Source organism: Dromiciops gliroides, chromosome 4 (assembly GCF_019393635.1).
Source record: "Dromiciops gliroides isolate mDroGli1 chromosome 4, mDroGli1.pri, whole genome shotgun sequence".
NCBI lineage: Eukaryota > Metazoa > Chordata > Mammalia > Microbiotheria > Microbiotheriidae > Dromiciops > Dromiciops gliroides.
The window spans coordinates 263,523,606-263,541,461 of NC_057864.1; the positions used below are offsets into that span (position 1 = coordinate 263,523,606).

The following is a 17,856-nucleotide window of genomic DNA, read 5'->3' on the forward strand; positions in this document are numbered from 1 at the left end:
TTGATGTTATACAAAAGCTGTATTTTTTAAATATTCTGAAAAGAAAAAAATCAAAGTGAAAAAAAATCAAGTGAAAGATGCAAAAATGTTTCTCAATTGCACACACATACATACATATACACACATATACCATACATACACACACACACACACACACATATATGCTTTAAATTTTATAAAGCATTTTACATATATGGGATAATCCAAAAGTTAAGAAGGAGTCTGATGTTTTAATAACTTTTTGAAAATTATCTTTCTTTATTTTCCACCATTTACTAGATTTGACTTTTCACATATAATGTAAATTAATTTCCTATATATAGTGTATATGATGCTATGGTACTATAAATTATCAAATATTAAATATTTGTGACTTTTGGTCCACCCTCTATTATCTCATTTGAGCCTTATAGTAATGAGCATTATTATTATCCCTATATTACAGATGAGGAAATTGAGTCAGAGAAAGTCAGTGACTTGACAAGGGTTACACGACTGACACAAATTGGCTTTGTGATATGAGTCAAGTCACTTAAACTCTTTGGACTCCACAGTCTTTCTCTGAACTAGGGGCTCTTAACCTTTTTCTTGACATGACCTCTTTGGCAGTCTGCAGAAGCCTGTGGACTCTTTAGAGTAATGTTATTGCCTGGCTTCCGAATTGAAGGAAAATGGCAAATTTTAATTAGAGGTCAGTGAAAATAAGGATATAACCCCCCCCCGAGGGCATGGACCCCCTGAAATCTATCCACAGAGCCCTTGGGACTCTAGGTTCAGAACCCCAGTTCTTATATTGAAAGTTGCAGAATGGCTTCTGATCTGCATTGATAGAGAGGATTTCCTACTACCAATGAAATCACAAATCCTGACGAAAAAATAAAATATGTAGGTTTTAAAGTTCGATAGTCTTCAATCAAGGGGGCCCAAACAAATGGCTAAAGCTATAGGGTGGTTAAGGATTGTTTATGACTTTGATAGAAGGGTGTGGACATACCCTTAGACCTCTTGTTAAGAAGACTGTCATCCCCTGCATCTACCTACTTGGTCTATTTGCACTCCATTAAGGGAGTGAATGAACCCCTGGCTCTGGGGTATGATTTAACTGGCTCAGGCTGCTCTGAATTAGACATCCTTTTAAATTGGATCTATAAAAAGAAGAAAGAAGTCTGTCAGGGATGATCTGGGTGGATCCTGAGAGAGCTAAGTATAGGCAGACTGGGGAAGGAACCCTTCTTTACAGTCCCTGCCTTAGGAGCCACCAATTCCATTCTTGGAACAAAGGCATGCTGTAGTTGTATGTGTTCTCATCCAAATACCCAAGAGGTGGCAATAAGAGGATTCTCAAGCACATCATCTCAGGAAAGGATAGAACCACATGACTCAGGCTTGTGCTTTGGAGAGAAAAGAGTTTCTGAATCCAACTGTTGAAATGTGGGGGCATAATCTTTCAGCATGAGGGATGGCAGCTATGATAAGGGGAGCTGTGTAGCAACATGGTTAAAATTCCTAAATCCTTTCTAAATCTTAAGGATGATTCAAAAGAAAAAATATGGAGTCATGAAATCTGAGTTTAAGTTCCAATTCTGCCACTTATTTACTACCTAAGTGACCCTGTTCAAGTCATTTACCTACTTTAGGTTTCAGTTTCCTAATGTGTAAAATGAGAGGAGTGGACTAAGTTCCCTTCTCAATATAAATCCTTATGAAATAGATGAAAGAAAAAACTCACATTGGATTTAAACTCAAAAGACATGAATTCAAATCATGCACCTGTAATTTACTATCTTAGTGACCTTCAAAAAGTTTCTTAACCTCTCTCAGTTTCCTCATCTGATGATGGAGTTTATTATATATATAAAACAACAATTAATGTTAAATTTTTTTACTGTAATATAATGAAATACAACTAAGGGGCAGCTAGGTGGCGCAGTGGATAGAGCACCGGCCCTGGAATCAAGAGTACCTGAGTTCAAATCTGGCCTCAGACACTTAACACTTACTAGCTGTGTGACCTTGGGCAAGTCACTTAACCCCAATTGCCACACTAAAAAAAAAAAAAAAGAAAGAAATACAACTAATATTTAATAATGGAGTAGCTAGATGACACAGTAGATAGAATGCCAGGCCTGGAGTCAGGAAGATTCATCTTCCTGAATTCAAATCTGGTCTCAGATGCTTACTAGCTGAACAAGTCACTTCACCCTGTTTGCCTCAGTTTCCTCATCTGTAAAATAAGCTGGCAAAGGAAATGGCAAACCACTACATTATCTTTGCCAAGAAAACTCCCAATCGGGTCCAACAAAAAGTTGGACACAACTGAACAAAAATATTTAATAACATTGTCATAATATAATTAAATCTAATCAATATAGTGTTATATTAATATAATAACAATAAGTAACATTTATAAAGTACTTTAAGGTTTGCAAAGCATTTTTATATGTTATCTCATTCAAGACATCCTTGTGAGTTGTTATAATTACTTAATGTAGGCCTTTGTGTTATTCCATACTGGACACTCCTCTTCAGAAGAAATTTCTGTGACTATAGAAGAAAAGTGCTTTTTATACTCAAAGAAGAACCTTCCTACAATTGTAAATCATTATCAGAAGTTACCTTCATTGGCTGCATTGATGATGAGTTTATTGGAAACAGCTTCTTAGATAGCAGTTGGCGAACCTAGGAGGGCAACAAAGAATACTTAAGGTAACATTCTTGTATTCTTATATTTGTTGGTACTTGTTAGTCACTGTTCCGCTTCCATAGTCTTTGAGCAGGAGTGTAGGATGGTAAATCTAGATAAAGAAAGAACCTTAGAAGCCATCTAATCCAATTTCCTCATTTTACAGGTGAGGAAACTAAGGCCCAGTTAAATTGTGACTTGCCCAAGGTCATATAGAGAGTAAATGGCAGAGCTGAGATTAAGGGGGAGGGAAGAAGTTCTCTGCATAAAGGTAGATTGGTCTTTATGAGCAGTCCTTTTCTTATTTTTTGTAAATGTTTACAGATACCTTTTGTTTTTACATCATTACCCATTTCCCAAAATATCCCTCTGCCTTCCCCTTCCAGGGAGCCATTTCTTTAATACAAAGAATACAAAAGTGAGGGGGAGGAGAGGAAGTCATTCAGGAAACTAAGGAATCTAACACATTAACCAAGTCTCATATCTTATGCAGTTGTACACCCACAGCTCCCCACCTGTGCAAAGAAGGAAAGAAGGTATAGTCTCAGAAAGGACTAATGAACTCAGAATCAGATTAATGAGCTCATTTCAAATCCTTCTTTTTTATTTTTTTTTCAGGGCAATGGGGGTTAAGTGACTTGCCCAGGTTCACACAGCTAGTGAGTGTCAAGTGTCTGAGGCCGGATTTGAACTCAGGTACTCCTGAATCCAGGGCCGGTGCTTTATCCACTGTACCACCTAGCTGTCCCCTCAAATCCTTCTTAAGGTTTTTACTCACTGTGTGATCCTAAGCAAGTCATTTACTATTTTAGAGCCTCAGTTTCCTCATCTGTAATATGAAGGGATTAGATTGGTAAGGCTCTTTCTGCTATATGCCTATAATTTTATGACTAATACCTCTGTCATTTTAATTAGTTTAGATTTTTTTGATGTCCATTCACTTTACATTTTTGTAATCATTGTGTAAAATGCTTTCCTGATTTGGGCATTTTCAAAAATTGCATTATAAATGGTTCTGTATAATATTGCAGCTAGGTGGAGCAGTGGATAGAGTGCCAGACTTGGAATCAGGAAGATTCATCTTCCTAAGTTCAAATCTGGCCTCAGACACTTACTAGCTGTGTGACCCTGGGCAAGTCACATCCCCCTGTTTGCTTCAACTTCCTCATCTATAGAATGAGCCAGAGAAGGAAATGACAAACCACTCCAGTATCTCTGCCAAGAAAACCCAAATGGGGTCATGAAGAGTTGGCCATGACTGAAAATGATTGACCACCACCACCACCACCAACAACAACAACAACAACAAAATGGTATTGCAATCAGTGGTTACTGTTGGGTACTTTTGTGTCTCAATTGAGCCATCCATTCTGTTGTCTCATGTTAGAGCTATTGGAGCTGAGAGAGAGACCTTAGAGCTCAATTATGCCTATCCTATCATTTTCCAGGTGAGGAACTTGAGACCCAGGTTGGCCAATGACTTCAGATGATAATGGAGAAGAGCGACTGAGGAGGAAGAAAAAAAAAAGATGTACATACCTTATGATCAAAAAGCATTCCAAAACATAAGATGAAAAATCCCTAGAAAATAAAAAGGTAACAAACCATAGTTCCTTTGTTTAGCTTTTTCCAGACTTTAAAAAACCTACAAGATTTGATCTCTCTCTATTCTCTTGGGTCTGTTCTAAACTCTTTCCTTTGGCCAGATGCTATAGTTGGATAGAGAGGCTTTAGATCTTACATAGCACTCTATATTCATTATATTTTACCATTAGTTTTCCTTATTTTTCCTGATTAGTTTTATATTATAATTAATCATGCATGTGCTATCTTTCCTTGCTATATTATAAGCTTCCCAATCTTATCTTACCTATCTTTGTATTATCTTTATATATAGAAGGATTCTAGGCCCTGGCATGGTACTATGAACATAAGATAGGGATTGGATGGGGCTGACTGGGACTGTGATTTCATTGACATAAAGAGCACCTGAATGAAGGAGTTCTTTCAACTGATGAAGGTTGTCATCTCCTTTGTAATTTATAGTCATATAACCTTAGAATCCCAACATTATCATCCCCAAAAAACAATGCATTTGGAAATTCTATCTGGCAACTACTTCTACTTATTCTGCAAGTTTGTACCCTACTGATATACCACAACCCACCCCCTCTTTGGGTTCCATGTCAACCAAACTTGTCCTGGCCATAATTTTAAAGGTCAGCAATCACCACCCAAATTTATACTGATATATCGGAGAAGGGAGGAAGAAGGGGAGGAACTGGTTGCTGCTTTTAATTATGGTCCAGCTTCAGTGATAGAAGACCTGCCAGAGATGGAATAGTGCTTTACACATAGTAGGCACTTTGGAAACGTTGAATCGTTGCACTGAATTGTTAGAGCCCTCAGTAATTGTTCTGACCTAAGCCAGGCTCCATCCATGCCACATGAATGCAAATCCATCTCATTGGCTGCCTAACATCATAGCCCAGGAGTTCCAAAGTTCTTTCTCCCCCTAAATTCCATAATTCATCCTTGATTTCCTTTTTGCTGCCTCATTTCCATGGCAAAGGTTTTATGATGGGATTGCTTTCATTTTACCCCTTAACTGTCATTGCCTTAATTTCCTCTTTGATGCTGTGTTCTGAGACACAGAAAGTTTGGAGATTGTGTAGAAGAGTGGAAAGTAATGTTAATGGTGTTAAAATTCAATTCAACGGATACCTATTCATTGCCTTTAAATGGAATCTGCATATAACAGGTTTTTTAAAAATATTGTGTGCATTTCTCTTAGAAAGGACAAAACTAAGGGAAAAGATGGCGTAACAAGTGCACAAAAAAAGTCTATTTCAACAAAGAAAAAAACAAACAAATCAAGGGAGGTGTCCTTAATTATTAGGAGGCAGGATTTGGGTTGGATAAGTAGAACCTTATAAAAATGCTGGGGTTCAGGGCAGCTAGGTGGTGCAGTGGATAAAGCACCGGCCCTGGATTCAGGAGTACCTGAGTTCAAATCCGGCCTCAGACACTTTACACTTACTTACTAGCTGTGTGACCCTCAGCAAGTCACTTAACCCCCATGGCCCTGCCAAAAAAAAACCCAACCAAAACAAACAAACAAACAAACAAAAATGCTGGGGTTCTTGAAATGGATTACAAAAGAAGGTGATGAAATTTCCCATTTGGGAGGGAGGGGAAAAGGTAATCTTAAATCTTTTTTCAACCAATTTTTCCTTTTTTTAAAAATCACCTTTCTGGATAGTTAAAGGTACAGGAAGATGGACTAGGGGACCAGACAAAGTTGTATCTCCCACCTTCATGTCTTTACGCCCTATGGTTTCTATTATGTGATGATTAGAGTAAGATTCTTATATCTGAATTATACTATCATTATTCTCACCTGGAATGCATTGAGGAGGGCAAATATAATATGCCAAGCCACAGATTGGCTGTCAACCATTGTTCCTATGCCAAAGCCCCAAGTGAGCCCTAATAGGGGTATTAGAATGACTATTGTCTTTCCAATGCGTATGGCAGTAACTTTGTCTTCTCGGCTCAGCCTTTCTCCGATAGTAGGCCTCCGAAGTTTAAGTAAGATCACGAGCACAACCATCAGATTCACAACTATGACGGTCAGGGCTGGAAGGGCAAAGGCTAAAAGTGGTTTGGCATCCTCTGACCAGTTGAGCCAGCACACATCTCTCCTTCGGTAGGTATTGCTTGGTTGTGTGACAGCAATGGTGATGATGCTTATAAGGAGAGGACAACCATAACCAAGGGAGAAGCCAATGGCCATCATGGTGGGCATAGTCATGTGATGGAAAACCAGAACTATTCGATAGACCATTAAGATGCCTAATGCTAACATCCAAAAGAATAAGGAAAGATAGAAAAAGTGAGTGAAAAAAACAGCAGCTACACAAACTCCTGAGGCATTGTCCTGGGCATCAGAAGTAGCTGCAATGATAAACCAAATGTCAGCTATCAAAAGGGACAGAGCTATGTTCACCATGCAGATGTGGCGGCTGTGGGAGGTTTGGTTTTTCTTGACCTGCTTCCAGAACATAGCCTCAATCACCAGGCATAGGACCAAGCTTACAATGGAGACACTGAGACCCACATAAGTGATCCATTTCACCACAGGGATGATGGCAGGAGGGACAAAGGGTGACATCAGCATGGAGAAGGAGGTCAGGTGGGTGCATCTGCATGTCACAGTGTCATGAGTTTCATTCAATAGTTGGCAACCAGCCTCATTCCATTCAAAGTATCTGAAATCCCAAAAGACACAGTATGGCTTGCTCAGGTTGGAGTCTATCTTGGAAAAGGTAAGGAAAAGTTCATTTAATGAATAGTTTGGGATAATAGCTGATATCACTGGCCCATTAACTATAGCATTTCTCTTTGAGGTGCTGGGGAGTAAGCTTCCCAGAGTTAAAGAAGCCATACTGATGATAGTTTGGGGAAGGGATTTCTGGAATTGGTCTTTGCCTATTAAGAGCATCCCTCTGACAGGCATAGAATTGTTTTCCTGGAAGAGTTCTATCTGATAGCTGTAACCCTTCTGTTTCTGGCTTGCTGTAGCTGGAATCCCATTCCAATTAATGAAGTTTCCTGTAAACGTCAGAGGCATAACTTTAGAAGGAACCAGAATGCTAATGCCTTCCAGTGACTCTAGCAGCTGTGAAGCAGCATTTATTTCTTCCTGCAGCAACACCGTCCAATTACTTATGGCTGTAGAATTAAGGAGGTGATCGGCTACACTTAGGAAATTCTGAAATACAACGGAGGAACTTAATTAGTGGTTTGAAGGAACAAGGAGAACCATTACAAGTACATGAAAAATGAACAAAGAATTGCCAGAGGTATAATTAGGAATTTTTGTGCCCAGGGCAAGTACCACTAACCATGCCTGAAGCAAGCTGCACAAAACATCTCCCCAGCTGATCCCAATTTGATGCAGTTTGGGGAAAACTGCTCTGTTCAGAGACAGCAGGTCAGAATAGGGAAAAACTCTCTCCAGATTTAATATGTAGTTCCTTCCTATTTTAACTAATTCTTGTTAACTAGGTGCTAAACTTTGCTGTTTCCATGGCTATTGAAAGACTGTAAGTGCTATTATGATCCTGTATATTTTGGGCCCTGGGGAAAAACCCCAATTGCCCTGCCTTAGTTTTGACTCTGAGAATAATGCCCAGTCAGAGGAAAGGCACAGGCAAGGGAGGAGCCAGTGGCCATTGTGATGGGCACAGTCATGTGATAGAAAACCAGAACTATTACATAGGCCATAAAATTCACCAACTCAAATTATGTCCCTTGATGTATACAACAAGAACTTTGGGTTGAGTGGCTGACATCAACAGAATCAAGGGAATGTATCCAGGACTGATGAATCTAGGTCTCTTATGAGAAAACTGGAGAATCAGCAAATGTGAAAGAGGGGACATACGTACAGAGGGGGCGTACATACAAGGAGAGCCCCCCATGGGCATGCATCCCATTGAGGCTGTAGTGGTGGCTGCCATTTTACTCAGACCAAGAGGCAGCTAGGTGGCACAGTGGATAAAGCACTGGTCCTGGATTCAGGAGGACCTGAGTTCAAATCTGGCCTCAGACACTTGACACTTACTGGCTGTGTGACCCTGGGCAAGTCCCTTAACCCTCAATGCCCCACCAAATAAATAAACATATTACTCAGACCACAGCTGGTGGGTCTTGAAATCCTTTCCCCATATTGCCCTCATTTTACTGACAGGCTGAATTCATGACCTCTTTATTACTGTTTCAGTTTGTGTTTATTCATGTTTCCATGTTTATTGCAGTAAGATAGCAAAAATCCATGCTAACTTGCTGTGCACATTTTGGATTTTCCTGGGACTGAAGGGATTGGGTTGAAACATCCAATTTCCACAAACCCCATCTCCTCTCTTTCAATCCCCATATTCTTCTCTCTCCTGCAAACATCTCTGCTTATTACCAATGCCCCTTATTGTCCCATTCTTTCAAATTCAGATTACTAATCTGGCTGTTTCTTTGTTCCCAGTGTTCTAAGGGCACACTCCTTCCACAGGCCCCTTGACATCATTAAGCAAGTGAACATAAGTTATACAAAATTTGAGTTTGGGTCATTTTTTGGAGGGGAAGGAATATGTCTGTCTATTGTCTTTCTGTCTTTCATACATTCATCTGTATCAGGACAATGAGGCTCAGAGAGATTAAATAATTCATCCAAAATCACAAAGGTAGTAAATGTCAGAGTCAGGATTTGACTAGGTCTTCCTGACTTCTAGCATTCTGCCCACTCAACCAAGCTTTTCTTGAACATGGAATGGTGATTCCTACTCTCTTTGGCATGTGTTTTATAGACACAACCAACTTAAAGTTAGTTCTAACTCATTTCTAAGTCTCTGAGTTTAGCTCCTGAATTATTTTCCATATAGTGAAGAAGGTGGTTAGCCTCTCTGTGATGCCTTTAGGTAGTTGTTACAACTTTGTTGAATAGTTTTCAACTGTCCCCACTTCAATGAACATTTGGGTTGAGCATTGCCAAGCACCCAGGGCCAGATACCTTTGTTGTTGGGGCCGAAAGTTCGACATGACTGGACAATGACAGAGACAAAACATTTCTCAGAATTGAGACCGTGGATCCCAAGCTCCCAGCTGTGTAGGATGGACTTTGTTGAATGATGGTAGAAAGTTTTTCCATCACGGTAGACACAGCTGCCTCAGTGATATTGCCTTGAGTTGCACTGAGATTCTAAAAAAGGTTAGTCAGAGTTTTAGAAAACAAGGTAAGGTTTACTCGACCTTAAGGCCATTGAGATTTGTTGACTGCCATAAAAAAATTAAACTGAATTCCTTTAAACAAGCCTTTATCAAGAACAAGTCACAAAGGATAAATACACACACAGACACAGACACAGATACACAGAGACACAGACACACACACACCCACACTTAAGAAATAGTTTCTTCCTTTAAGATACAGCTAGGTAGCATAGTGGATAAGTGGATAGAGCACTTGCCCTGAAGTTGGGAGGACCTGAATTCAAATGTGACCTCAGATACTTACTAGCTGTGTGACCCTGGGCAAGCTTAAACCCACTTGCCTTAAAAACATCAAGGGCCATCTCCAGTTATCCTGAGATATATCTTGCTACTGGACCCAGATGGCTCTGGAGGAGAGAATGAGGCTGGTGACTTTGCACTGTCTTTCCTCACTTCAATCCAATTCATTGCTAGTCATGACATCACCCTGATATTATGGTCCCCTTTAAGAATGAAGGACAGGTTGACTCATCGAAGATGGCGGAGAGGAAACAGCAAGCTGCCTGAGCTCTCCTTCTGTTCCCTCAAAACGAACATTAAATCAAGCCTCTGGACAGATTCTGAAACTACAGAACCTGCAAAGAGACAGAGAGACACAGTCCTCCAAGGAGAGATAATTTAGAAGACTTCAGGAAAAGGTCGGTCTGACTCGGGCAAAAGGGAGGCCCAGCGCAGGGCAGCAACCCAGCGCCGAGGGGGTCGGGGCAAGTCAGCAGGAGCTGCGGGCCACAGCCAAACAACTGAGGCTCCTGGAACCTGGCTCAAAAATCTGTTGGCCAAGAAGGACAGTGGAAAAACCTACCTGCACCAGCCGAGAGGGAGACGAACGGGTCAGGCGGGATCAGACGCCAGGGTCTGGCGCCTGGCTGGCCGAGCGCAATCAGACTGGAAGTGCAGGGCGGGGGACCTCCACACACGATAAAGGCCTCAGAGTAAAAGCCCGGTCACACAGCACCTATACCCCTGCACAAGAAGCCCAAAACAGGGACCCTGGTGCCCCCAGAGCAGACCTCAACTTAAAGAATAAATCAATAAGCTGCAATAATGAGTAAGAAGCAAAAAAGAGCCCTCTCCATTGAGAGCTTCTGTATCAATAGGGAAGAAGCCAACACAAACTCAGATGAGGACAATAGCCTCAAATTGTCTACATCTGAAGCCTCACAAGGGAAGGTGAATTGGTCGCAAGAACAAAAAGCCTTCCTGGAAGAGCTCAAAAAGGATTTTAAAAATCAATTGCAAGAGATAGAAGAAAAAATGGGGAGAGAAATGAAAGCAAAACAAGAAAACTATGAAAAAAGAATCAGCAGCTTGAAAAAGGAAGCTGAAGAAAACAAAGCCTTAAAAAATTCATTTGGCCAAATGGAAAAAAAGCTGCATAATCTCACTGAAGAAAACAATACCTTAAAAAATTCACTTAGCCAAATGGAAAAAAAGGTGCATAATCTCACTGAAGAAAACAATGCCTTAAAAATTAAAGTGGGACAGTTGGAAGATAAGGAATCCATGAGACACCAGGAATCAGTCAAGCAGAATAAAAAAAATGAAAAAATAGAAGAAAATGTGAAATACCTCATTGGAAAGACAACTGATCTGGAAAACAGATCGAGGAGAGACAATTTGAGAATCATTGGACTGCCTGAAAGCCATGACCAGAAAAAGAATCTAGATACCATATTCCAGGAAATTATTAAGGAGAACTGCCCTGATATCATAGAATCAGAGGATAAAATCATCATTGAAAGAATCCATTGATCACCTCCTGAAAGAGACCCCAAAAGGAAAACTCCAAGGAATATTGTAGCCAAATTCCAGAATTATCAGGTGAAGGAGAAAATACTCCAAGCAGCCAGAAAGAAGCAATTTAAATATCATGGAGCCACAGTCAGGATTGCTCAGGACCTGGCAGCTTCAACATTAAAGGACCGCAAGGCTTGGAATATGATATTCTGGAAGGCAAAGGAGCTTGGATTGCAGCCGAGAATCTATTACCCAGCAAAAATGTGCATTTTCTTTCAGGGGAAAAGATGGACATTTAATGATATTGGGGACTTTCAATCTTTCCTGGTGAAAAGACCAGAACTGAATAGAAAATTTGATCTCAACATACAAGACTCAAGAGAATTTTAAAAAGGTAAACAGAGGGGAAAAAAAAAGTTACCCTATTAGGTTAAACTGTTTATATCCCTACACAGGAAGATAATACTCATAACTCTTAAGAACTGTAAATGTATTTGGGCAGAGAGAAGGACTTTATATAGAGGGTATAAATATAAATTGTCTTTGATGTGATGATACAAAAGAATTAAGGGGTTAAAAAGGGAGTCTATGGGGAGGAGAGGAAAGGGGAGGTGGAATGGGATGAATTATATCATATGAAGAGGTGGAAAAAAACCTATTACAATAGAGGGAAAGAAAGGAGGGGGGAACATTGTTTCAACCCTATTCTCATTAGATTTGACTCAAAGAGGGAATAACATATACATTCATTGGGATAAAGAAACTTAACTCATTCTTTAGGGAAACAAAAGGGGAAGGGAAAGGGGGGGACTGATAGAAGGGAGGACAAAAGCAAGGGAGATAAGGGTAAAGAAAAGAGAGGGGGGTGATAAAAAGGGAGGGCAGATCGGGGGAGGCAGGGGTAAGAAGTAAAACATCGGTGAGGAGGAATAGGGTGAAAGAAGGGGGGAAAAGTACAAAGGGGTTAAATAGAATGGAGGGGAATAGACAGTCAGTAATAATAACTGTGAATGTGAATGGGATGAACTCTGCTATAAAACGGAAGCGAATTGCAGAGTGGATTAAAAACCAGAACCCTACAATATGCTGTTTACAAGAAACACATTTGAAGCAGAGAGATACACACAGAGTAAAGGTAAAAGGCTGGAGCAGAATATATTATGCCTCAGCTAAAGTAAAAAAGGCAGGGGTAGCAATCCTTATCTCAGACAAAGCAGAGGCAAAAATAGATCTCATTAAAAGAGATAAGGAAGGAAATTACATCTTACTTAAAGGTACTATAGATAATGAAGTAATATCAATATTAAATATGTATGCGCCAAGTGGTATAGCATCCAAGTTCTTAGAGGAGAAGTTAAATGAGTTACAAGAGGAATTAGACAGTAATACTATACTGGTGGGGGATCTGAATCTCCCCCTCTCAGAATTAGATAAATCTAGCCAAAAAATAAATAAGAAAGAAGTGAAAGAGGTGAATAGATTACTAGAAAAGTTAGACATGATAGATGTCTGGAGAAAATTGAATGGGGATAGAAAGGAATATACCTTTTTCTCAGCAGTACATGGCACATTTTCAAAAATTGACCATGTATTAGGGCACAAAAACATCATAGTCAAATGTAGAAAGGCAGAAATAGTAAATGCATCCTTCTCAGATCATGATGCAATAAAAATTACATGTAAGAAAGAGTCAGGGAAAAGTAGAATGAAAATCAATTGGAAACTAAATAATTTCATTCTAAAGAATGAATGGGCCAAACAAGAAATCATAGAAACAATCAATAACTTTATCCAAGAGAATGACAATAATGAGACAACATACCAAAATCTATGGGATGCAGCCAAAGCAGTGCTTAGGGGAAAATTTATAGCTCTAAATGCTTACATGAATAAGAAAGAGAAAGAGGAGATTAATGAATTGGGCATGCAACTTAAAAAGCTAGAAAAAGAACAAATTAGAAATCCCCAATTAGACACTAAATTAGAGATCCTGAAAATTAAAGGAGAAATTAATAAGATTGAAAGCAAAAAAACTATAGAATTAATCAATAAAACTAAGAGCTGGTTTTATGAAAAAAACAATAAAATAGATAAAATATTGGTTAATTTGATTAAAAAAAAGAAAGAAGAAAACCAAATTACCAGTATCAAAAATGAAAAGGGTGATGTTACCACCAATGAAGTGGAAATTAAATCAATAATTAGGAATTATTTTGCTCAACTGGATGCCAATAAATTTGACAATCTAAATGAAATGGATGAATATTTACAAAAATACAAACTGCCCAGGTTAACTGAAGAGGAAATAAAATCCTTAAATAAACCCATATTAGAAAAAGAAATTGAACAAGCCATTAATGAACTCCCTAAGAAAAAATCCCCAGGGCCAGATGGGTTTACGGGTGAATTTTACCAAACATTTAAAGAACAATTAATTCCAATATTATACAAATTATTTGGAAAAATAGGTGAAGAAGGAGTTCTACCAAATTCGTTTTATGATACAAATATGGCAGTGATACTAAAACCAGGCAAAGAAAAAACAGAGAAAGAAAATTATAGACCAATTTCCCTAATGAATATTGATGCTAAAATCTTAAATAAGATATTAATTAGCAAGGAGATTACAGCAAGTGATCACCAGGATAATACACTATGACCAGGTGGGATTTATACCAGGAATGCAGGGCTGGTTCAACATTAGGAAAACTATTAACATAATGAACCACATCAATAAGAAAACCAACCAAAATCATATGATTATCTCAATAGATGCAGAGAAAGCTTTTGACAAAGTACAGCACCCATTCCTAATAAAAACACTAGAGAGTTTAGGAATAGGGGGAGCTTTCCTTAGAATAATAAACAGTATCTACCTAAAGCCATCAGCAAGTATTATGCGCAATGGAGATAAATTAGAGGCCTTCCCAATAAGATCAGGGGTGAAACAGGGATGTCCATTATCACCCCTATTATTTAATATTGTCCTAGAAATGTTAGCTTTAGCAATCAGAGAAGAGAAAGGAATTAAAGGAATTAGAATAGGCAAGGAGGAAACAAAACTATCACTCTTTGCAGATGATATGATGGTATACTTAAGGAATCCTCGAGAATCAAGTCAAAAATTACTTGAAACAATTAACAACTTTAGCAAAGTAGCAGGATATAAAATAAATCCACATAAATCATCAGCATTTCTATACATGACCAACAAAGTCCAGCAGCAAGAGATAGAAAGAGAAATTCCATTTAAAGTAACGGTAGATAATATAAAATACTTGGGAGTGTACCTGCCAAGACAAACCCAGGAACTCTATGAACACAACTACCAAACACTCTTCACACAAATCAAATCAGATCTAAATAATTGGAAAGATATCAATTGCTCATGGATAGGCAGAGCTAATATAGTAAAAATGACAATACTGCCTAAATTAATTTACTTATTCAGTGCCATACCAATCAGACTACCTAAAAATTATTTTATACAGCTAGAAAAAATAATAACAAAATTCATCTGGAAAAACAAAAAATCAAGAATATCCAAGGAAATAATGAAAAAAAATTCACAGGAAGGTGGGTTAGCGGTACCAAACCTGGAGCTTTACTATAAAGCGGCAGTCATCAAAACTATCTGGTACTGGCTAAAAAATAGAGTGGTAGATCAATGGAATAGGCTAGGCTCAGGAAATGCAGTAGTAAATGACACTAGTAATGTAGTGTTTGATAAACCCAAAGACTCCAGCTTCTGGGATAGGAACTCAGTATTTGACAAAAACTGCTGGGAAAACTGGAAGATAGTATGGCAGAAATTAGGCATAGACCAACATCTTACACCTTATACTAAAATAAGGTCAAAATGGATACATGATTTAGACATAAGAGGTGATACCATAGGTAAATTAGGAGAGAAAGGAATAGTGTACCTATCAGATCTTTGGAAAGGAGAACAGTTTTTGACCAAACAAGAGATAGAGTATATTATAAAATGCAAAATGGATGATTTTGATTATATTAAATGAAAAAATTTTTGTACAAACAGAAGCAATGCATCCAAAATTGGAAGGGAGGCAGAAAACTGGGAAACAATTTTTGAGGCCAGTGCTTCTGATAAAGGCCTCATCTCTAAAATATATAGGGAATTAAATCAAATTTATAAGAATCCAAGTCACTCCCCAATTGAGAAATGGTCAAAGGATATGAACAGGCAGTTTTCTGATGAAGAAACAAAAGCTATCTATTCCCATATGAAAAAATGCTCTAAATCTCTAATGATTAGAGAGCTGCAAATTAAAACAACTCTGAGGTACCACCTGACACCTATCAGATTGGCTAAAATGACAAAAAAGGAAGATAATAAATGTTGGAGAGGCTGTGGGAAAATTGGAACACTAATGCATTGTTGGTAGAGCTGTGAGCTGATCCAACCATTCTGGAGAGCAATTTGGAATTATGCCCAAAGGGCGATAAAGCTGTGCATACCCTTTGACCCAGCAATTCCACTTTTAGGTCTTTTGCCCAAAGAAATCATGGAAGGGGGAAAGGGACCCACATGTACAAAAATATTTATAGCTGCTCTTTACGTGGTAGCAAGGAATTGGAAGTTGAGGGGGTGCCCATCAATTGGGGAATGGCTGGACAAGTTGTGGTATATGAATACAATGGAATACTATTGTGCTGTAAGAAATGATGAGCAGGAAGAGTTCAGAGAAACCTGGAGGGTCTTACGTGAGCTGATGATGAGTGAGATGAGCAGAACCAGAAGATCATTGTACACAGTATCATCAACATTGAGTGTTGACCTACTGTGATGGACTATATTCTTCTCACCAATGCAATGGTACAGAAGAGTTCCAGGGAACTCATGATAGAAGAGGATCTCCAAATCCAAGAAAAAAAAAGAAAGAAAGAACTGTGGAGTATAGATGCTGATTGAACCATATTATTTCTTTTGTTTTGGGTGCTGTTGTTTTTTTTTTTTCTATTTTGAGGTTTTGCATCACTGCTCTGATTTTTTCTCTTGTAACAGGATTAATGCAGAAATAGGATTAATGTTATTATGTGTATATATATATATGTGTGTGTATATATCTATATCTATATGTATAGAGATATATAGATATAACCTATATCAGATTACCTGCTGTCTAGGGGAGGGGGGAGGGAGGGGGGAGGGAGGGGAGGGAGGGAGAAAAATCTGAAATTGTAAAGCATGTATAAACAAAAGTTGAGAACTATCTTTACATGTAACGGAAAAAATAAAATACCTTTATACATTAAAAAAAAAAAGAATGAAGGACAAAACACCAACACCAACATCCTACTATTTTCATTGCAAATAATGTGTTTTATATGCTTTCAAGCATCATACAAATATGACTTCCTTTTTATTATCACCCTGCTTATAGATTTTATTATTGCGAACTATGTAATCTAATTCAATTGAACTTAATTCCACAATTTGTCAAATACTTATTCAGCCCCTACTGTACACAGAAAATTGAATTAGATGGTAGGAAGAGAGACAAAATTTAGACAATATATAATTTCTTCCCTAAGAGTCTAGTAAGGTGAGGTAACCCTGGACAAGTTACTTAACCCTCACTGTCCTGCAAAAAAAAAAAAAAAGGCTTGTAAGGAACTATATAATAAAATAGAAAGGTGCAAACCAAATTATTATATGGTCCTGTTTGCTTCTCTAATCCTCTGTGTTAGGCCTAGGTCAGGTTTTGTTTGCTTCACTGGTTTCTCAACTTTGCTTCCTACCCAAGGTCCACTTCTATGGCCACTGAGTCATGCTTTCTTGCTTCACTGGTATGAGGAGGTGCAGTCAATTAGAATCAGCCAAGAGAACCCAGTTCCTGCACTGACCAGTTTCCTCTTCCCTGGTAACAGTGCCATTAGTCTCCATTGAGCATTGAGCAATAAACTATGTCGAGATCATTTCTTACCCCTACCCTCCAACCCCCTCCAGTCTAACCAAGTATAATCCCCTATCTGAGTGCACCTCTAGGTCTCACTCAGGAATGGCTTTAGTAAATTTCTAAAAGAAACCTCACAAAGATGGAAATTTACCTCATGATAAGGGTTTCTATAGCACTAGTTCTCTAAACCTATTGCCATGTTGGGTTTTTACTTTCCCTTTAATTCCTTTTAAAAAATTTATTACTTTTTTCCCCCAAGAATCAAGCATTTTTTTTTCTTTCCTCCTTCCCCAGTGGGGCTGGGAGTGGGGATAAAAGAGTGGAGGGGAAGACAAAGAAAGCCTTTGTTGCCCCTTTAATTCTTTTTTGGTTTCTTGGTTCTTGACTATCTTCTCAATCTAGTCCTTTGTTCAATCAGCCATTTATTTAGCAGTTATTCTGTACAAAACCTTCTGCTGGGTGAGGTGAGAGATACATTGATAACAAAGAAAGTCATCTGAATCTCTCTGCCCTTGACTACAGTAACACCAATGTAGCAGAGTGGCAAAGATATGAAGGAAAGCTCCTACTATGTGCCAGCTATTGGGCTAAGTGCTCATCCCCTTTATATGGTTGAAGAAACTGAGGCAGACAGAACTTGTCTGGGGTCACACAACTAGTAAATTTCTGAGGCTGGATTTGCAG

General features: G+C 38.6%; 1 protein-coding gene across 1 annotated transcript in view; it reads right to left on the reverse strand.

The window, feature by feature from the left end:
- ADGRF1 (adhesion G protein-coupled receptor F1) overlaps nt 1-17,856 on the reverse strand; it is a 58,924-nt gene that overhangs the window by 9,121 nt on the left and 31,947 nt on the right. The window contains exons 9-12 of the mRNA XM_043999532.1: nt 9,252-9,440; nt 6,084-7,457; nt 4,223-4,264; nt 2,617-2,679 (exon numbers count right to left, since the gene is read on the reverse strand). Coding sequence (XP_043855467.1) covers nt 2,617-2,679; nt 4,223-4,264; nt 6,084-7,457; nt 9,252-9,440 — 1,668 coding nt within the window. The remainder of the gene's footprint in view (nt 1-2,616; nt 2,680-4,222; nt 4,265-6,083; nt 7,458-9,251; nt 9,441-17,856) is intronic.